The following is a 14864-nucleotide window of genomic DNA, read 5'->3' on the forward strand; positions in this document are numbered from 1 at the left end:
AAAAACTAACTCAAGGTGGTGTGAATTATTAATCGTTCGTAACATTTTTAAGCAAGAAGTATGGATATTGAATTTGTATTGATCAATACTACACTGTATTTACTTGGATCGGTATTGCCTAACCTTACTGTTAAAAAAGGTTGGAGACCCCTGGTTCAAAGATGAGAGCAAGTTTTTGTTTGTTTGCTTGTTTTGATATGACCGCCATCTTTCACGCTACATGAGAAAAATGCCCCAAAAAGCTGACTCAGCACTTTTAGTGTTGTTGATTCAGCGTTTTTTTTCCCCCAGAGACTCATTCCACTTTCCAGGCCAAAACAACATTGAATATCAACACCATTTGAGGTTTTTAGTCCCAATCTGGACTCACTCTTACTCTTTGGGGTTTCCATTCTCCTGTGCCAAATGACCCTGCTACAAAAAGAAAATGCCACCCAAATGGTTTCACATGTAAACACAGATGATGGCTCTAATGGTGCACAACCATTCTAGTGTTACTATTTTAATACCAAGTTATAATTATCAGAAGTTAAGTCACCACTTAATTATGTTAGATAAAAAAATCAAATTTCCTGGAAAATCCCCTCGACTCCTCACTGGTGAGCTGTTTTCAGAACTTGTCACCTGGCTACTCTTAGGAGGCTCTCTGATGCCTGTAGGTACCAATTGAGAGCCCTTGTTTTGACTGTACCAGGCGCAAGTAACTGCAATGCACTCGTAAAGGGTGTCAAGGCGATTATTTTCCAAACATGAACATTTTTTATTTGTAACACGAAAAGTACTATAAATGCTGCTTCAGTTCTTTTAATGTTTAAATCAGGTGTGTCAAAATCATTTGGGCTCGGGGAGATAAACGGCGAAATAGAAAGAAACTGTGAAAGAGAAAAACAGCGAGAGAGACACGACAAGAGCGAGAGTGAGAAATGGAAAGAGAGAAAATGAAAGACAAAGAGGAACAGAGAGTGAAACAGTGAGAGAAATGGCGAGAGAGAGAAAAATGAAAGGTGAAAAACAGAGCGAGAGAGAAAAAGTAACTGTGAGAGAAACAGCGAGAGGGAGAGAAAAGAAAGGAAAGAGAGAGAAAAAATGATCGTGGGAGAGAAAAAGTAGAGAGAAAAAACAAGAGAGAGAAAGTAACAGAGAGAAACAGCGAGAGAAAAGACATGAAAAGGAGGAAACATGAAAAAGAGAGAGAGAGAGATAATGGGAGAGTAAAAGAAAAGAAAGAGGGCAACAAAGAGAGAAAAAGGAAAGAAAGAGAAGAGACTTAGTGAGAGAAAAGCAAAAGAGACTCATCGAAAAAAAGAGATAGAAAAAGTCAAGGAGCGATAAAAAGATAGAAAGGGAGAAATAGAAAGGAATCAGTGTCAGAGAATGGGAAAGGGGGCGAAAGGGCCAAAATATTCGACTTCCCCAAATGGGGTTCCAAATAGTCTAAGCAGGAACTGGTTTACAAACGTCACAATTGGGTTTGATTAAAATTGGTGATTGAGCCGTAGATCACAGTGCAACGCCTTCCTAACAAATTTCGTTGCATGCTCTTTGTTCTGTGTGTTTGAAACATTCTTACTTTGTTTTGTGTCTGCAGAACAAGGGAAAGCCTGGCATCCAACACCTCGTCCATTGTGGAGAGTAACCGTCGGCAGAATTTGGCCCTGAGTCCCGGTCACCTCGGTATCACAAACAGCAACGGCCCCCCTTTCTCCTTCCGAGGCATCCCCGAACCACCTGGCAGCCAAGCGGAAAAACTCCAAAAGCCCAACGCCTGCCTCGCATCGATCACCAGCGTCTAAAGACCGTGACCGAGCACCGGATCTAGTCCTGCCCGGAGGAATGTTAAACCTGCAGACTCGCCCATTGACTCAATCAGTGGATACCACCAGACCACTGTGGAACTATAGCTGTTAATACACATATAAACGAAATTCTCACAACAAAAGGAATTTAGAATTCATGAGACTCCTCTCTTCTGTCATTTGACACACTCATACCATGCCACTGATGCCGGGAATACCATGCTACTTAGCCGACTAATCACGTCATTTTATATCTTTGTGCTTACATGCCACTGTTTGTTCTCTTACGTACATGGGTTCTTTAATTGTGTTAGAGGTAAGATCCTGGGCCCGGGCCTGAGTTTCGGCCCGGGTTCGGGCACATAATGTCAATCATTCATTTGGGCCCGATCAGGCCAGGCTTCCCTCTCGCCGTTTCATGATTGCTGTGGAGACACAGTCGGACACGAGAGGCAGGCAGGCAGTGGGGGAATTGGTGTTGTGGGAGACGGCCGAAATCACCCTTCTCCCTTTCTAATAAAATGTGAAATTCAAGTTTACTTCGGGCTTGGTCCCTTAAAATCAAGTTAATCGCTTGGGCTTGGGCTGGCTTTTATACCCGCGGGCCGGGTCGGGTTGGATTTTTTTAGGCCTGATCTTACCTCTAATTGTGTACTTGCGTGGGTGTGTGATGTGTGAGATAGTTGTGTACCAGTAATCTGGAATCTCAGGTCATATCATCCCAGTCCCATTCCAGCTGCTCCATATCAGTGCATCTCTGTCCAAATGTGTGTTGACACACCAAAGGTATTAAGGCTGTGCTAGCTACTATAACTAACGCTACATGCAACCACGATCCAGTTTTAGTGCACTTTGTCTGTTGGCCTAATAATTGTCATCAGTTATCAGAAATAAGTTGATGATTGGATAACTTGTACGATGACATTTACCCCAACCCTTCCTTTCATCTGCCATAAATTCCAGGCCACAGGCTTCTACTTCTTGAAACAATTGTTACGCCTTTCAAGAGAAGAAATTAGTTGTTTTTTTTGCCAACTCTATTAATGTGATACATAAAAGCAGCAAAATAGAAGGTTTGCCAGGACATTGTTCAATATTTACAACATACTCACGATATTTCAACTTTTCACCCACAAACCAATTCCTCAACTTCCACTCAGATGTACAAGTTATCTATCAAAAACGTTACACTTCTCTTTCCATATTATTGGTGTCATTGTCAGGTCGCTGAAGTTTCCTTTAATCTTCAAAGAAAGACAAGAAGCAAATGCAATTTGGTTCCGTACCACGGCAAACAACAATGAAAACACAAAAATACGCATCTGAAGTTTAATCTGGCATGGTTGCCCTGACATTGTTGTCCAGAAATAGATAGCTTCCATTTTACGAGTGCAGCCCTAATTTGCTTTTTTTTGCCAAGTAGTAAATAAGTGCTCATTTTTGTAAAGGCACTCTTAAATGATCTTATAATCTGAAAACACTTAAACAGAAGAGCCACACTTCCCATCTAATATGCGTCAAAGTCAGGTCGCTTAAGTTTCCTTTAATCCTCAAGTGAATGCAATTTGATCCGTTACCGCAGAAACCACCAATTACAACAGAAAAAGACAAAGGCACTGTTCTCCACAATACAGTTGCCCTGGCGCTGTAGAAATATAGGGCTCAAATTATAGACCGCATTCGAGTTGTTTCGGCGCAGTAGTAAATATGTGCTTGTCTTCGTAAACGCTATCTTGAATGGTCACATGATCCCCGTTCTGCAGCCAAATGCGTCAACACCAAATTCAACACATGCACTTGGTGCCAGGTGTGCCCCAGACTTTTTATGCAGCTTACATTCTGGTGCGATTTGTTCAAGGGCAAATGTGAATTTCCTTCTTAAATTTAAGCATGCGGCTTTAAATCAGGTGCACGCGCTAGTCCGGAATTTAGGGTAGATTCTTACAGCTAAACAGGCATGTGACCTTCAACTACAGAAGTCGACCGCATGTTTTGACCCCCGTCAGTGCCATTTACGGCTTTAGATGCTTTACCTGTGCAGACAGTGAATTAGATCATGGTTGGGGACTGTACAACTTTCAGAATGTTAAATTGAATTACCTTGCGGCTACCATTGGCTAAAAGTTGCACAACAAATGCACCAAAAATTCCTCGCTTTGGATGTGTTCTGTTCTCTGGAAACGGCCTACGCTAATATGCTGGATTTCGGTCAGTTTGAACCATATACATTAGGGGGTCTCAAACTAGCAGACATAAGATGAAAGCTAAATGTTAGTGCATCCCATGCTAAATACTTAGCAAGGGTTCAGAATTGGATACCGATTTACACGCTAATGTATGTAAATTAAAGGGTGTCAATAATATGGCAAGATTATTTTGAACATTTTAAAACGACAGAGCAGAAGTTATTTGTGAAGAAAAGAATAAAGTACAATTCTTTTATTTGTTAAACACTGAAGCCTGTAAATTGGGTATGTTCTTGAGTAATAAGAAATAAAAGGTTTGTACTTGGCTGGTTTTGACTATTGCACTGCATCTTTGGAAGACAACCCCCACAAAGAGTGAGGGTTTACTGTAATCGCAAAATATTTTCTCAAGACTGAATCGCGAGCAAGGGGCCACTATTGACCTGAAGCTAAGAGGACAGAGTGTGATGCGTGTAACTCCGTGGGGTTTTGTCGTTAAGCCAAGTTTGTTCAAAATATTTCATTATTTTATCCAGTTATGACAGCTCGATGAATTTATTTTCGCATCAATTCTTATTATCGTTTAAAAAGATATATGGAGACAGCGGAATGCTTTTATCTGAGCTTTTTTTTTTGTAAAACTTGATATGGCCCAACTTCAACCAGACCCTAACCCCGGCGGCCCTCAGTAAATCGTGTTTGAGACCACTGATTTAACTTTGGATCAAAAAAAAAACAAACTTACTTTCTGTTATCCATTATGCTCGCACGATAAGTGACAGTTTGTAACCTGTGAAAACTGATTTTAAGTTTCTGAAATAAGGTAAGGGCTATAGTTAGGGTTTGAAACTCCGCTCTAGGCTCCTGATTTTTGGGGTTGACAGAATTTATCCAACCCTACTTCCAATGAATAACCTGATTATAACATAGTAACAACATAATAACAATATGTCAATTTTTAGAAATGCATATCAAACTGGGTGCCTTTTGTGCTAATAAGTAACAAAAAAGTAACTCCGCTTGTAGAAGGTTGGAAACCACTGGTATAAATTGAGGGTTGACATGCATACATACAGTGCCTGATTGCCGTAGTTAACAAACGCCATGTTCAAAAGCACCACAGAAAAACAAAATCTTAAGTCAGAAAACAGTGGTTTGAGGCAGTGAACGAGTTAAATACAGGATTTGTATGGGTGCTTGAAATTCAAGGTTTGAAAAGTGTTGTAAATGCTTAAAATTGTTGCCATGTTTCTTGTCAGTTTGACTTGATAGACCACGCGTGACGAAAAATTAAACGAGCCACCTGCACGCCTGCTGTGGTGGCTTTGCTTTGCCATTCCATTTCTTCTTCCATAGTGACTTATAGCAGCTGCCTTCAGTTTTAATGGTGTTGTCATGGAAGTGTCATTGCCCCTCTGTGCCCAAAAGGACAAGTGAAGAGACCAAGATGCCAGGTCCTGGAGAAATTAAAAAAATTGGCCATAAAAAAGTGTACGAACCCTCAAAATATGACTGAATAAAATCCTGAGTACTCAAATCTCTACCAGTGTATAATGGTAAGACATCTTGATGGGTAGGAAGGAACTTAGAACACCGGCTGCACTATTTGAAGGTTTCCTTTGGAATTAGTCATTGTATGGATTTGTAAATGAAAATTTTAGTTTTTGATTCCTGTGTGGAAAATTCCTAAATTCCTGTTAGTTAAATTCCTGTGCCTTCTCACTCATGGTGCTAAAAAACACACATTATTCCCGCTGATGGTCATAATGGTAATCATAAAAAGGAGTTCAGTAGTTAGAATATTGTATTTAATGGCTGCTTATCAGTTTTAATGCATCTCCATATTAAAAGCAATTTTGCCTTGCCCTCTTAAAAGTTTTAGATCTGGGGATGGTGTAATTCTAGATTGTAAAGCCTTTTAAGACTTCTTGTGATAAAGTGCTAAATAAATAAACATGACTTGAATCCAGTCACCAGGATCATTACCAAGCTCCTGACATCTTTGGAAACCTCTCAAATCAGGCAGGAAACGCGCCCCCCTAAGATCGTAGTGCCAACCAAGAAGTGAATTGGTTTTACACAAGGCGCCTAAATTGATTTTTTTTTTTAACTGACAAGATTTTGACAGGCACAACAGGGGGAACCTCAGCGTGCAGTCCTTACTTATGATTTGAAATCAGTCTATATAAAGGCTAAGGAAAATTGTTTTAACCATTCTGAGGTTGTCACCCAACAACAGACTTCGGTACTCTGGTTGTTAAGTGCTGCACGATTTTGTAGAGTTGTCTGCTTCAATCCATTGGATTCAAATCACCGTGATTGTTAACTCGATAGCTCCTAAATCCAGCCATAGTTGTTAAAGATCCATTTTGACCGGTTTGCCCTCCACGGCTATGGGAGTCAAGCATACATTCAAGCAAGACTGCAATTAGGGCTATAGCTATTGACATCAAAAATCCATGTTAGATAGACTTGCCATGGACTGCTATAGACGTTAGAATTCAATTTTAGCTGGGCTGCCATTGACAGCTAGAGATGTCAAAGATCAGTTTTTACTGGGTTGCTATACATAGCTATCAAGTTCAAGCACCTATTTAGGCTAGGCTGCCATCATAGAATAGAGACGGCAAAGATCTCTTTCGGCTAAGCTGCCATTGACTGGTATAGACGTCAAACATCCAGTCAAACTAGGCTGCTATTGATGGCTTTGGACATCAAAGACCCATTTTAGCCAGGCTGCCATTAAGGCTACAACGTCAAAGATCAACTTTAGCTCAGCTGCTGTTGACGGCCATAGATGTCAAAGATCAATTTAGACTGGGTTGCAATACACGGCTATAGACATCAGGCATACATTCAAGCTAGGCTGCCATCGGAGGCTAGAGACGTCAAAGATCTTGTTTAGCTAAGCTGCCATTGACACTATAGATGTCAAAGATCCATTTTATCTAGGCTGCCATTGAGGGCTAGAAAAGGTCTATCTTCCCTGGGTTGCTATACATGGCTTGAGATGTCAAAGATCCAGTTTAGCTAAGCTGCCATTGACAGCTATAGATGTTAGAGATTGATTTTTTATAGCCTGCTATGGACGGCTAGGGACGTCAAAGACCCATTTTATTAAGGCTGGCATTGAATGAGTTAACAAGCTCATCAACGAGCTTGTCAACGAGCTGATAACTTCTAAATTCATGCAAGGCATGCGGTCCCAAGTCTGCCCTACAATCAGCTATCTACTATCAGCTTCTGACCTGTGAATGTCTGCACATACATAAGGTACACACTACGCATCAAAGTGCTGGACTTCCTGACCTTTTATCCGCTTTTTTTACCCTCAAAGTATAGCTGCTAACTACCAAGCAAGTAAGCCGAGTGCAATGTCAAGAAAGACAAATTCAAGTCAATGATTTATTCTTTCATTAAAGACAGACTTGATTAGAAGGAATATTCCAAAATCAGGGTTCGTATGCGTACTTAAAATCCTTAAATGCTCCTACTTTAATGTGTTTCTGGTAAAGTGCTTGTAAATGCTCAGAACTGTTGCATATTTCTCAAGTCTGTGTGAAATTGACGACAACATGGCTCTGAGGTGGTTTCGCTTTACCATTGTATTTCTTCTTTCCTCCACATAAACAGCAGCTGACATTAGTTTGTTTGACATTGTTCTCTGAAGCGTCATCGCCCCCTATGGATGGCCGAAGTACAGGTGCATGTTTTACCTAAACAGGGCACTATGAAACCAGTATTAACATTGGCATTTATTATGGGCCATGCAAAGAAATGAAGGTAGTGTATCCCAGTGGTAAATTGCAATGGGATGCACTCCCTGCCAATGAAAATGGATTCTACATATTACTGTCATTTTTACCCAATACGTATACGGGGATACAAAATCTTTTACACATGTTGTTTGGATCCACAAAAAGAGTATTTTACCGACTTTAAAATCGATTGTCTTGATAAATCAATCAGAATTTTTCAGGCAATAAATTGTCACTCAAGGTGCACACACAAGATTAAAAATCTCAAAATGCATATCACAAATATGTTTATGAAATTTACATTATTCACACCAGATGTATTCTATAAATGGTGGTGGAGGAATTGAAAAATTGGCTTTGAAAGTCCTAAAGAGGTGCTTGAATTTGGCCATAAAAAGGTGTAGGAACCCTGTAAAATGCTACTGAAAGTAAGAAAAGGGAGAGGTGCAAAGGCAATTTAGGTGGAAGTCCCAAGGTGGGGCGGATCATTTTAGGTCTTCTTAAAATAGTTTAATTTCAATACTTTTTAAAGTATGTGTTGACAATGCCCAACTGAGTTCAAAGATTTCTTATGCTTTATTGTCCACAACGCATATTTACTTTTGTTTTATGTTTATCATCCTGGAAGGGGGATTACAATTTGTGAGGTACCTTCTCAAGGTTTCTTATGTTTCTCATGCTAAAGTTTTTGAGTTTTTGCCAGCATGTTTGTTTAAGATCAAGGGATGGTGTAATTGTAACCTCAACAGTCTTTTGAGACATTTTGTGATTAAGGGCTATACAAATAAATGTGCCTTGACCTTTTTTTAGCTGTTCGGGGGTGGAACACATTAGGTAGGAGGAATGGTGGGTGGAGAGTGACGTCATCCTGTCCCCCTCAAGATTTTTTTGTTTCCATTTGTTAGGAAATTATGAAAATGGTGGAAGTAAGAAAATACCTGTTTCAAACAGTCCAATTGCCAACCCAAACCCCAAGAAAGATGAAAAAATTGAGAGTTCATTCGAGCTCATCTAAGAAATACACATACTTGCACGTGCATCATGAACAAACGGACTAAGGCTGCAATGGTGACTCAAGCCAGGAGATGGCGGCAGCGAGTAATAAAGTTCCAAATTTCATACAGCTCCAAGAACCACCAACACTAGTTACCATTACTTGAATTAGTATTAAGTTTGAAGGTGATGGGACTGTTCAGGACGTCCATAAGAAGCTTTCCAGAAGGATACTCAAAGGATATAGTCAGCTCGTTTGCAAGCTGGCAGGAGCTTGTTAACTCATTCAATGCAAGCCTTGATAAAATCAATCTTTGACATCTCTAGTTTCAGATGGCAGCCTAGCTTAAATGAATGCTTCACGTCTATAGCAGTGTACAGCAACCCAGTCAAAATATATCGTTGAGGTCTATAGCGTCAATGGCAGCCTGGCTTTAATGGATATTTGACATCTATAGCCGCCAATAGTAACCTAGCTTAAAGAGATCTGTGACGTCCATAGCCTTCGATGGCAGCATAGCTTGAATGGATGCTTGACGTCTATAGCCGTGTATAGCAACCCAGCCAAAATTGATCTTTGACGCTTACAACTTAAATGGCAGACTAGATAAAATGTGTAATTGACATCTCAAACTGTCAATGGCAGCCTAGCTAAAATCAATCTCTGTCATTTATAGCTGTCCATAGCTTGTTAGCGATTCTGGTAATTGGAATTACCTGTATCAAAGCAGCACGAACCTCCAAAACCATGCAGGACATGTGGCCCTCCAAGACCTAAGTTCTAACTTCTGATTTAAGAGCAAGACTTGTCTTGGCATGTAAGGTTTTTATTGACAACATTTTACGATGCAATAGATGATTTTGAAATGGCTACCTCAAGAATAGCTTGCCGCAAAGACTCTCGTTGACTTTGCTGAAATATTTCCTATTATTTTTATTTTATTGGGCTTGTTGATGTGCATTGTCTTCTGTAATGGTTGTATAGGCGTCCTGAACGGTTCAATCAGCTTCAGACTCATCTTTAATTCGAGTAATAGTAACTCGTGTTGGCAGGTCTTTGCAAACTGCTAATTTATCTTTGCATTTTTTCTGTTTTTGAATACTTCCAGTAGCATTTTAGAATAAAGTTCCTTTCTTCTAAGTCAAGTATTGCTCGCTCCCAACTCTATGTTCAACGAATTCGGTCTTTAAAGTTGCAAAAATGTGTTTACATTTTTGGGAACACCCTGTACATATCCTTAAGGTATGGTGTACAACAGCTTTATAATATTGTGTTTTGTTCCCCTCATGTACTTTGATTTCCCCACGAGAAAAGGTTGAAGTTCAATTGGTAATAAATCATTTACAAATTAATAAACTTTAGTTACAACTATAATACACTTGAATGGTCAAAACAACACACACATTTGAATCTTGTTTGTAGATCAGTAAATTGATTGTGTAATCACTGGTGAAGATGTGGTCCCAGAGCTAAGATCGTTCACCTTTTGAGATATTATTTGAGGGTTCGGTCTTTCAATTTATTCTATGACAGTGCAGACCGTGATTTACAGACTATATGACGGGCCCAATTAATTTGAAAGGGAATAACATTTTGTACATATGTAAGCCACTTGTGCACAGTGGAAACAGGTTCACCATCTGCTCTCTGTGTGTTCACTTTAATAAAGTGTTCCAGTTGGGGACACCTGCTTTTGTTACCTTTGAAAGCTTTTACATTAAGCCTTTTTATGGGCAAAAATCAAGCCATTTTTAAGGACGCCAACTTTTCCATTACCATTTAAAAAAGAAATCAAGCGTTGAACGCGAGCTTAAACCTTAGCTTTAAACCCAAACTCTAACCTTATTTCAGAACCCTAAAATGGGTTTAAACCTCTAAGTAACAGCCCAAACCCTAGCTTCTAACTCTAGCCCTAATCCTGTTTAGAACCGTAACTCTAGCTCCAAACATATTTTGAAACCCTACATTTAGTCTAGAACCAGGGCAAACACGGCAGCTTGGTGGTTAGTGTGCGACCCCACGGTGCGCAGGTCTCATACAACAGCCCCGTTTGTGGTTTGCATGTTCCCCCCGTTGATACCACGTTCCAAAACATGCATGTCAGGTTAATTTGCTGGTTTAAATTGTCCTTAGTGAGGATTACAGAAAACAGATGGATAGTTTAGAACCCCAACATGTAGCTTAAACCCACACCGAACACTAGCTCCAACCTTATTTCTGACCCAGAGTTCAGTTTAATACCCTAATAAGGAGCCTAAACCTTATTTTCTAGATATAGCCTCAATCCTTTTTGGGAACCAAAATATAAGTTCAAAACCCTTATTTGAACACCAAACCTAAAAAACATGGCAATTATTTTAGGCATTTACAAGCACTTTATCTAAAATTCAGGCCTTTTTCAAACCTTGAAAACAACATTAAAATGTAAGAATTTAAGGATTTCAAGCACATGTAAGAACCTTGTTTTTACATTGCCCAGTTCTTCCTGCTAACGTTTTCAGCATCTAACCTTTAACTTGTCATGGCAGTTTATGCGCATCAGCTCTGTTTCCTTCTTTATCGGCCACCCCAAAGCAACTGTAGCTGTATTTTTTCTTTTTCTAATTTTTGTCCTTTTCTTTGTCTTTTTTCTTTCTCTTTTACTCTCTCTTATTCTCCCTTTCTCCTCATGTGTCTATCTAATCTTCTCTCGTTTTCTCTTTTTTATTTGCATTTATTTTTCTTTTCCCTCAATTTTTCCAATTTGTCTTTTTCTATTTTTTTTCTCAAAATGTATTTGTTTTATTCTTTTTCTCACTCTCTCTCTGTCGCTTTCATCGACCAGGCCCCCTATGACTTTTTTTTTCTTTCTAATATGTGGCCCGAGGTAAAATGGGTTTCACACCCATGTTCTATGGTGTTTATTAACAGTTGTAATCTGCATTTTCCTCAACCACACCTGTCTCACTCTAACCTTTTCTGCTTCTGCTTCCCCTGGCGGCCCTTACAAAAAAATGCATACATTAGCGCTTGGCTCTTGATTATGGTGGGGTTGGGAAACTTTGGCCCCCGAGGGCCGCAGTCATGCATATTTATTTATCATTATTAGGCTCCTTTTTAAATTAGAGATAAGCTGATATTTTAAATTATCTCAGTTGGAGGTGAGAAATGGTCAAAAACATGTTTGTCCTTTAGAACCTACCCGGCATACTTCTGATTTAGTGCAAAGTATCATTTTGAGATAAAGCTCTGTGATTAGAAAAATGCTCAATTTACAGTATGTTTAGCCTTAAATTCCGGACTATAAGCCGCTACTTTTTTTCGACGCTATGAACACCTCAGCTCACAATACGTTGCATCAGGGCCCCGTGGCGCAACGTATTACTTTTAGCCGCGATGAGCACACTCATTTGCCATCTGTGATCCCAGCTATCAATCCTAATCAACCAGTGCAGAAGTCATAATTAATGAAATGGACTTTAACATATATGCAGGAGTTCAACAAAAGCATTCACAAAACAATGTACTGTACTGACTAAAATTCAGAAACCAGTACAATCGCAACAGCCTGTACACATGCACATCTATTGGGTCTTAAGCTCTCCCATCCATTTCAAAAATGGCAAAAGTTAGAGAGACCAAGAATGATACCAGCTGCGTCGTTGCTGTCATGGAATTTTTTGATTTTTTTTTACATTTTACCTATGTTTTCTGTATTGTTACCCAATGCTAAATCTATTGCACCCTGGTCATCCTGGAAGGGGCATTCACCACTTTTTGAGTTTTTCCTTGCCCGCAGGATGGTTTGAGATCAGGAGATGGTGCAATTGCAACCAGTGTAGTCTCTTGGAAAATTTTGTGATTAAGGGTGTCACAAAAACTATGACATAAAAAGCATTACATATGCCGACACTTGTTACTAAGGAAGGGTACACGATAATTATCGGACTGATGACAGGTTAATACGACGTAAAAGCTTTCTGTCTGCTGCAACACTAAAATATTCAATAGGCCAACATTACTTGTTAGAAGGATTCCTAGCATTTATGATTTAATGATTCCATTAATGATTTTCTTGTGTATTAGTAGCAATACAAGGTCTCCTCTTTATCACTTTGACATGTGAGAAAAAGTACGGGGAGCTTAAAATCAGACGCTCTCCTCGGCATGTGTACAGTATATGAAGTCTTGTTTTGAGAATGTTTTAGTCACACTCCCGCATATATGTTAATGTTATGGCTGTTTGAAAATGTAGTTTAAAGTGCGGTGCAGCTTTGTTCCCCCTCGAAGGTTTTTTTGCTTAAATTTGCATAAGTGGCTTTTATTCGGGTGGGCTCTTTAGCCTGGAATTTAAGGTATATACCAGACCTAGGCACTCCAGTCCTTGAGGGTTACATGTCCTGGATGATTTTTGCGGGTTCTCTGCTTTAGTACAGGTCATTCCAATCAGCAGTTAGCAAGCTGGCAGGAGCCTGCTAACAAGCTGTTAAGCTATATCACTTGGGTTGAAATCGAAAAACCTCCAAAAACATGAAGGACATGCAACCCTCAAAGACTATAGAGCCCAGGTCTTATATTTAGGCTAGGTTTTGGGCCACCTAGTCCTCGAAGGCCGCATGTCCTGCATGTTTTTGGACGTTTCTCCTCAACTTAAATTATCATGCTCTTAGTAAGACGGCAGAAGCTTGTTAACGATCCTGGTAATCTTAATCGACTGAGTTGAAGAAGCGAAACCGACAAAACATGCAGAACATGAGTCCCTTTAGGACCGGGTTGCTCACCTATGAAATAGGGAATTACAACTGCCAAGTCATCCACAAAAAATAGCTTCTTGGGTTTTCTTAAAACTAATTACAAAACAAGTTACTTCCTAGAAATCACGATCATTCTTTCCATTTCATAGAAAATAACGATTGTTCAGATGTCCTTGGGATATTGTCTCCAGGTTACTCATGTGGTCGGGGGTGCGAGCACATTGTTTAACCTTCTCAGTCTTGGTTAGGTATTTACCTGACCTATACAATTAGGTGAGCTCACTTGTTAGGTAAATAAATACTGTCAACCTCAATTCTACCATTGATCTTGAATTAACCACTGAGGATAGGGCAACAACTTCTCGTTACACGTGTGAAATAGGACACGTGAGTGGTGGTCAAAAGTTGAGGTATCTCATGTCTGATATTTGCACTACCTACCCCAATTGTTTCTTTTGCTGAGCGGGCATCGTTCATCCAAGTCATAAATCACCTTTCATCCTTGTTTTGTAATGACAGTCCATGAAATGTCTTCCCTCAATATCAGCAGTGGGTTCTTAATCTTGAGGTTGAACAAGAACATGGCTTCAATTGGTGACATACTTGTAAATGTATCTGACATGCCTTTTCGACTAATTTAAACAATAAAGGAGGGACCTTTTTTTAAAATGTCTATAATATCTGAAAGTCTCTTTGATGTTAGTACTGGTGTTAACCATTGTTGTAGTGTATGTGGTACCCCGTGGGAATTGTGTTACTTTTTAAGATAATAAAATAACGATGTTTGGTTATACTTCTGTTGAGATTCTTCAATCTTGAGAATTTTAGAAAGTTGGCAAACTTTGAAAAAGGGAGACCGTTTCATATCATGAAATAACAATCAACACGTACATAACACACATAAAAACATGTTAAAACGCAAGAAAACACTAAAACAAATATCTACACAAACACGCATAAGGTATGTAAAAACAAAACAAACGTAAATACAAATGTACGTACACGCACGCATGAAAACGTATGCACGAAAACGTACCTAAAAACACACAAAAAGTACATAAACAGGCACAAAAACATACGTACACACAAAAAATATAACACACAAAACATACATGAATACACAAAGCATACATATACAGACATAAAAACATTCGTAAACACAAAACATATGTAAACGCACACATGAAAAGTTACGTAAAAAAACACAAAATATACGTAAACAAATAAAACGTCCGTAAAAACGCACAAAAATGTACAAAATGCACCGCTTCTGACCATCAGTGACGGTAACGGCATTGTAATGGAGGATTTTTTTTTTAAATTACCATGTTACTAAAAATAAAAAAAAAAAATTACATCGTGACGGCGTTATTCCCAAAACTGGTAATTGGTGATGG

At 39.3% G+C, this 14864-nt stretch overlaps 1 protein-coding gene across 2 annotated transcripts in view; it reads left to right on the plus strand.

Annotated features, from left to right (window-relative positions):
• LOC148359094 (storkhead-box protein 2-like) overlaps window positions 1–14260 on the plus strand; it is a 74737-nt gene extending 60477 nt beyond the window's left edge. For both annotated transcript variants that reach the window (XM_088344173.1, XM_088344174.1), the window contains exon 4: window positions 1589–14260. In XM_088344173.1, the coding sequence (XP_088200299.1) occupies window positions 1589–1793 (205 nt within the window). In that variant the 3' untranslated portion in view covers window positions 1794–14260. The remainder of the gene's footprint in view (window positions 1–1588) is intronic.
• The last annotated feature ends 604 nt before the right edge of the window (window positions 14261–14864 follow it).

The sequence above is a fragment of the Urocampus carinirostris genome, chromosome 9, assembly GCF_059441175.1.
Source record: "Urocampus carinirostris isolate Australia breed hairy pipefish chromosome 9, RoL_Ucar_1.0, whole genome shotgun sequence".
In the NCBI taxonomy this organism is placed as follows: Eukaryota; Metazoa; Chordata; class Actinopteri; order Syngnathiformes; family Syngnathidae; genus Urocampus; species Urocampus carinirostris.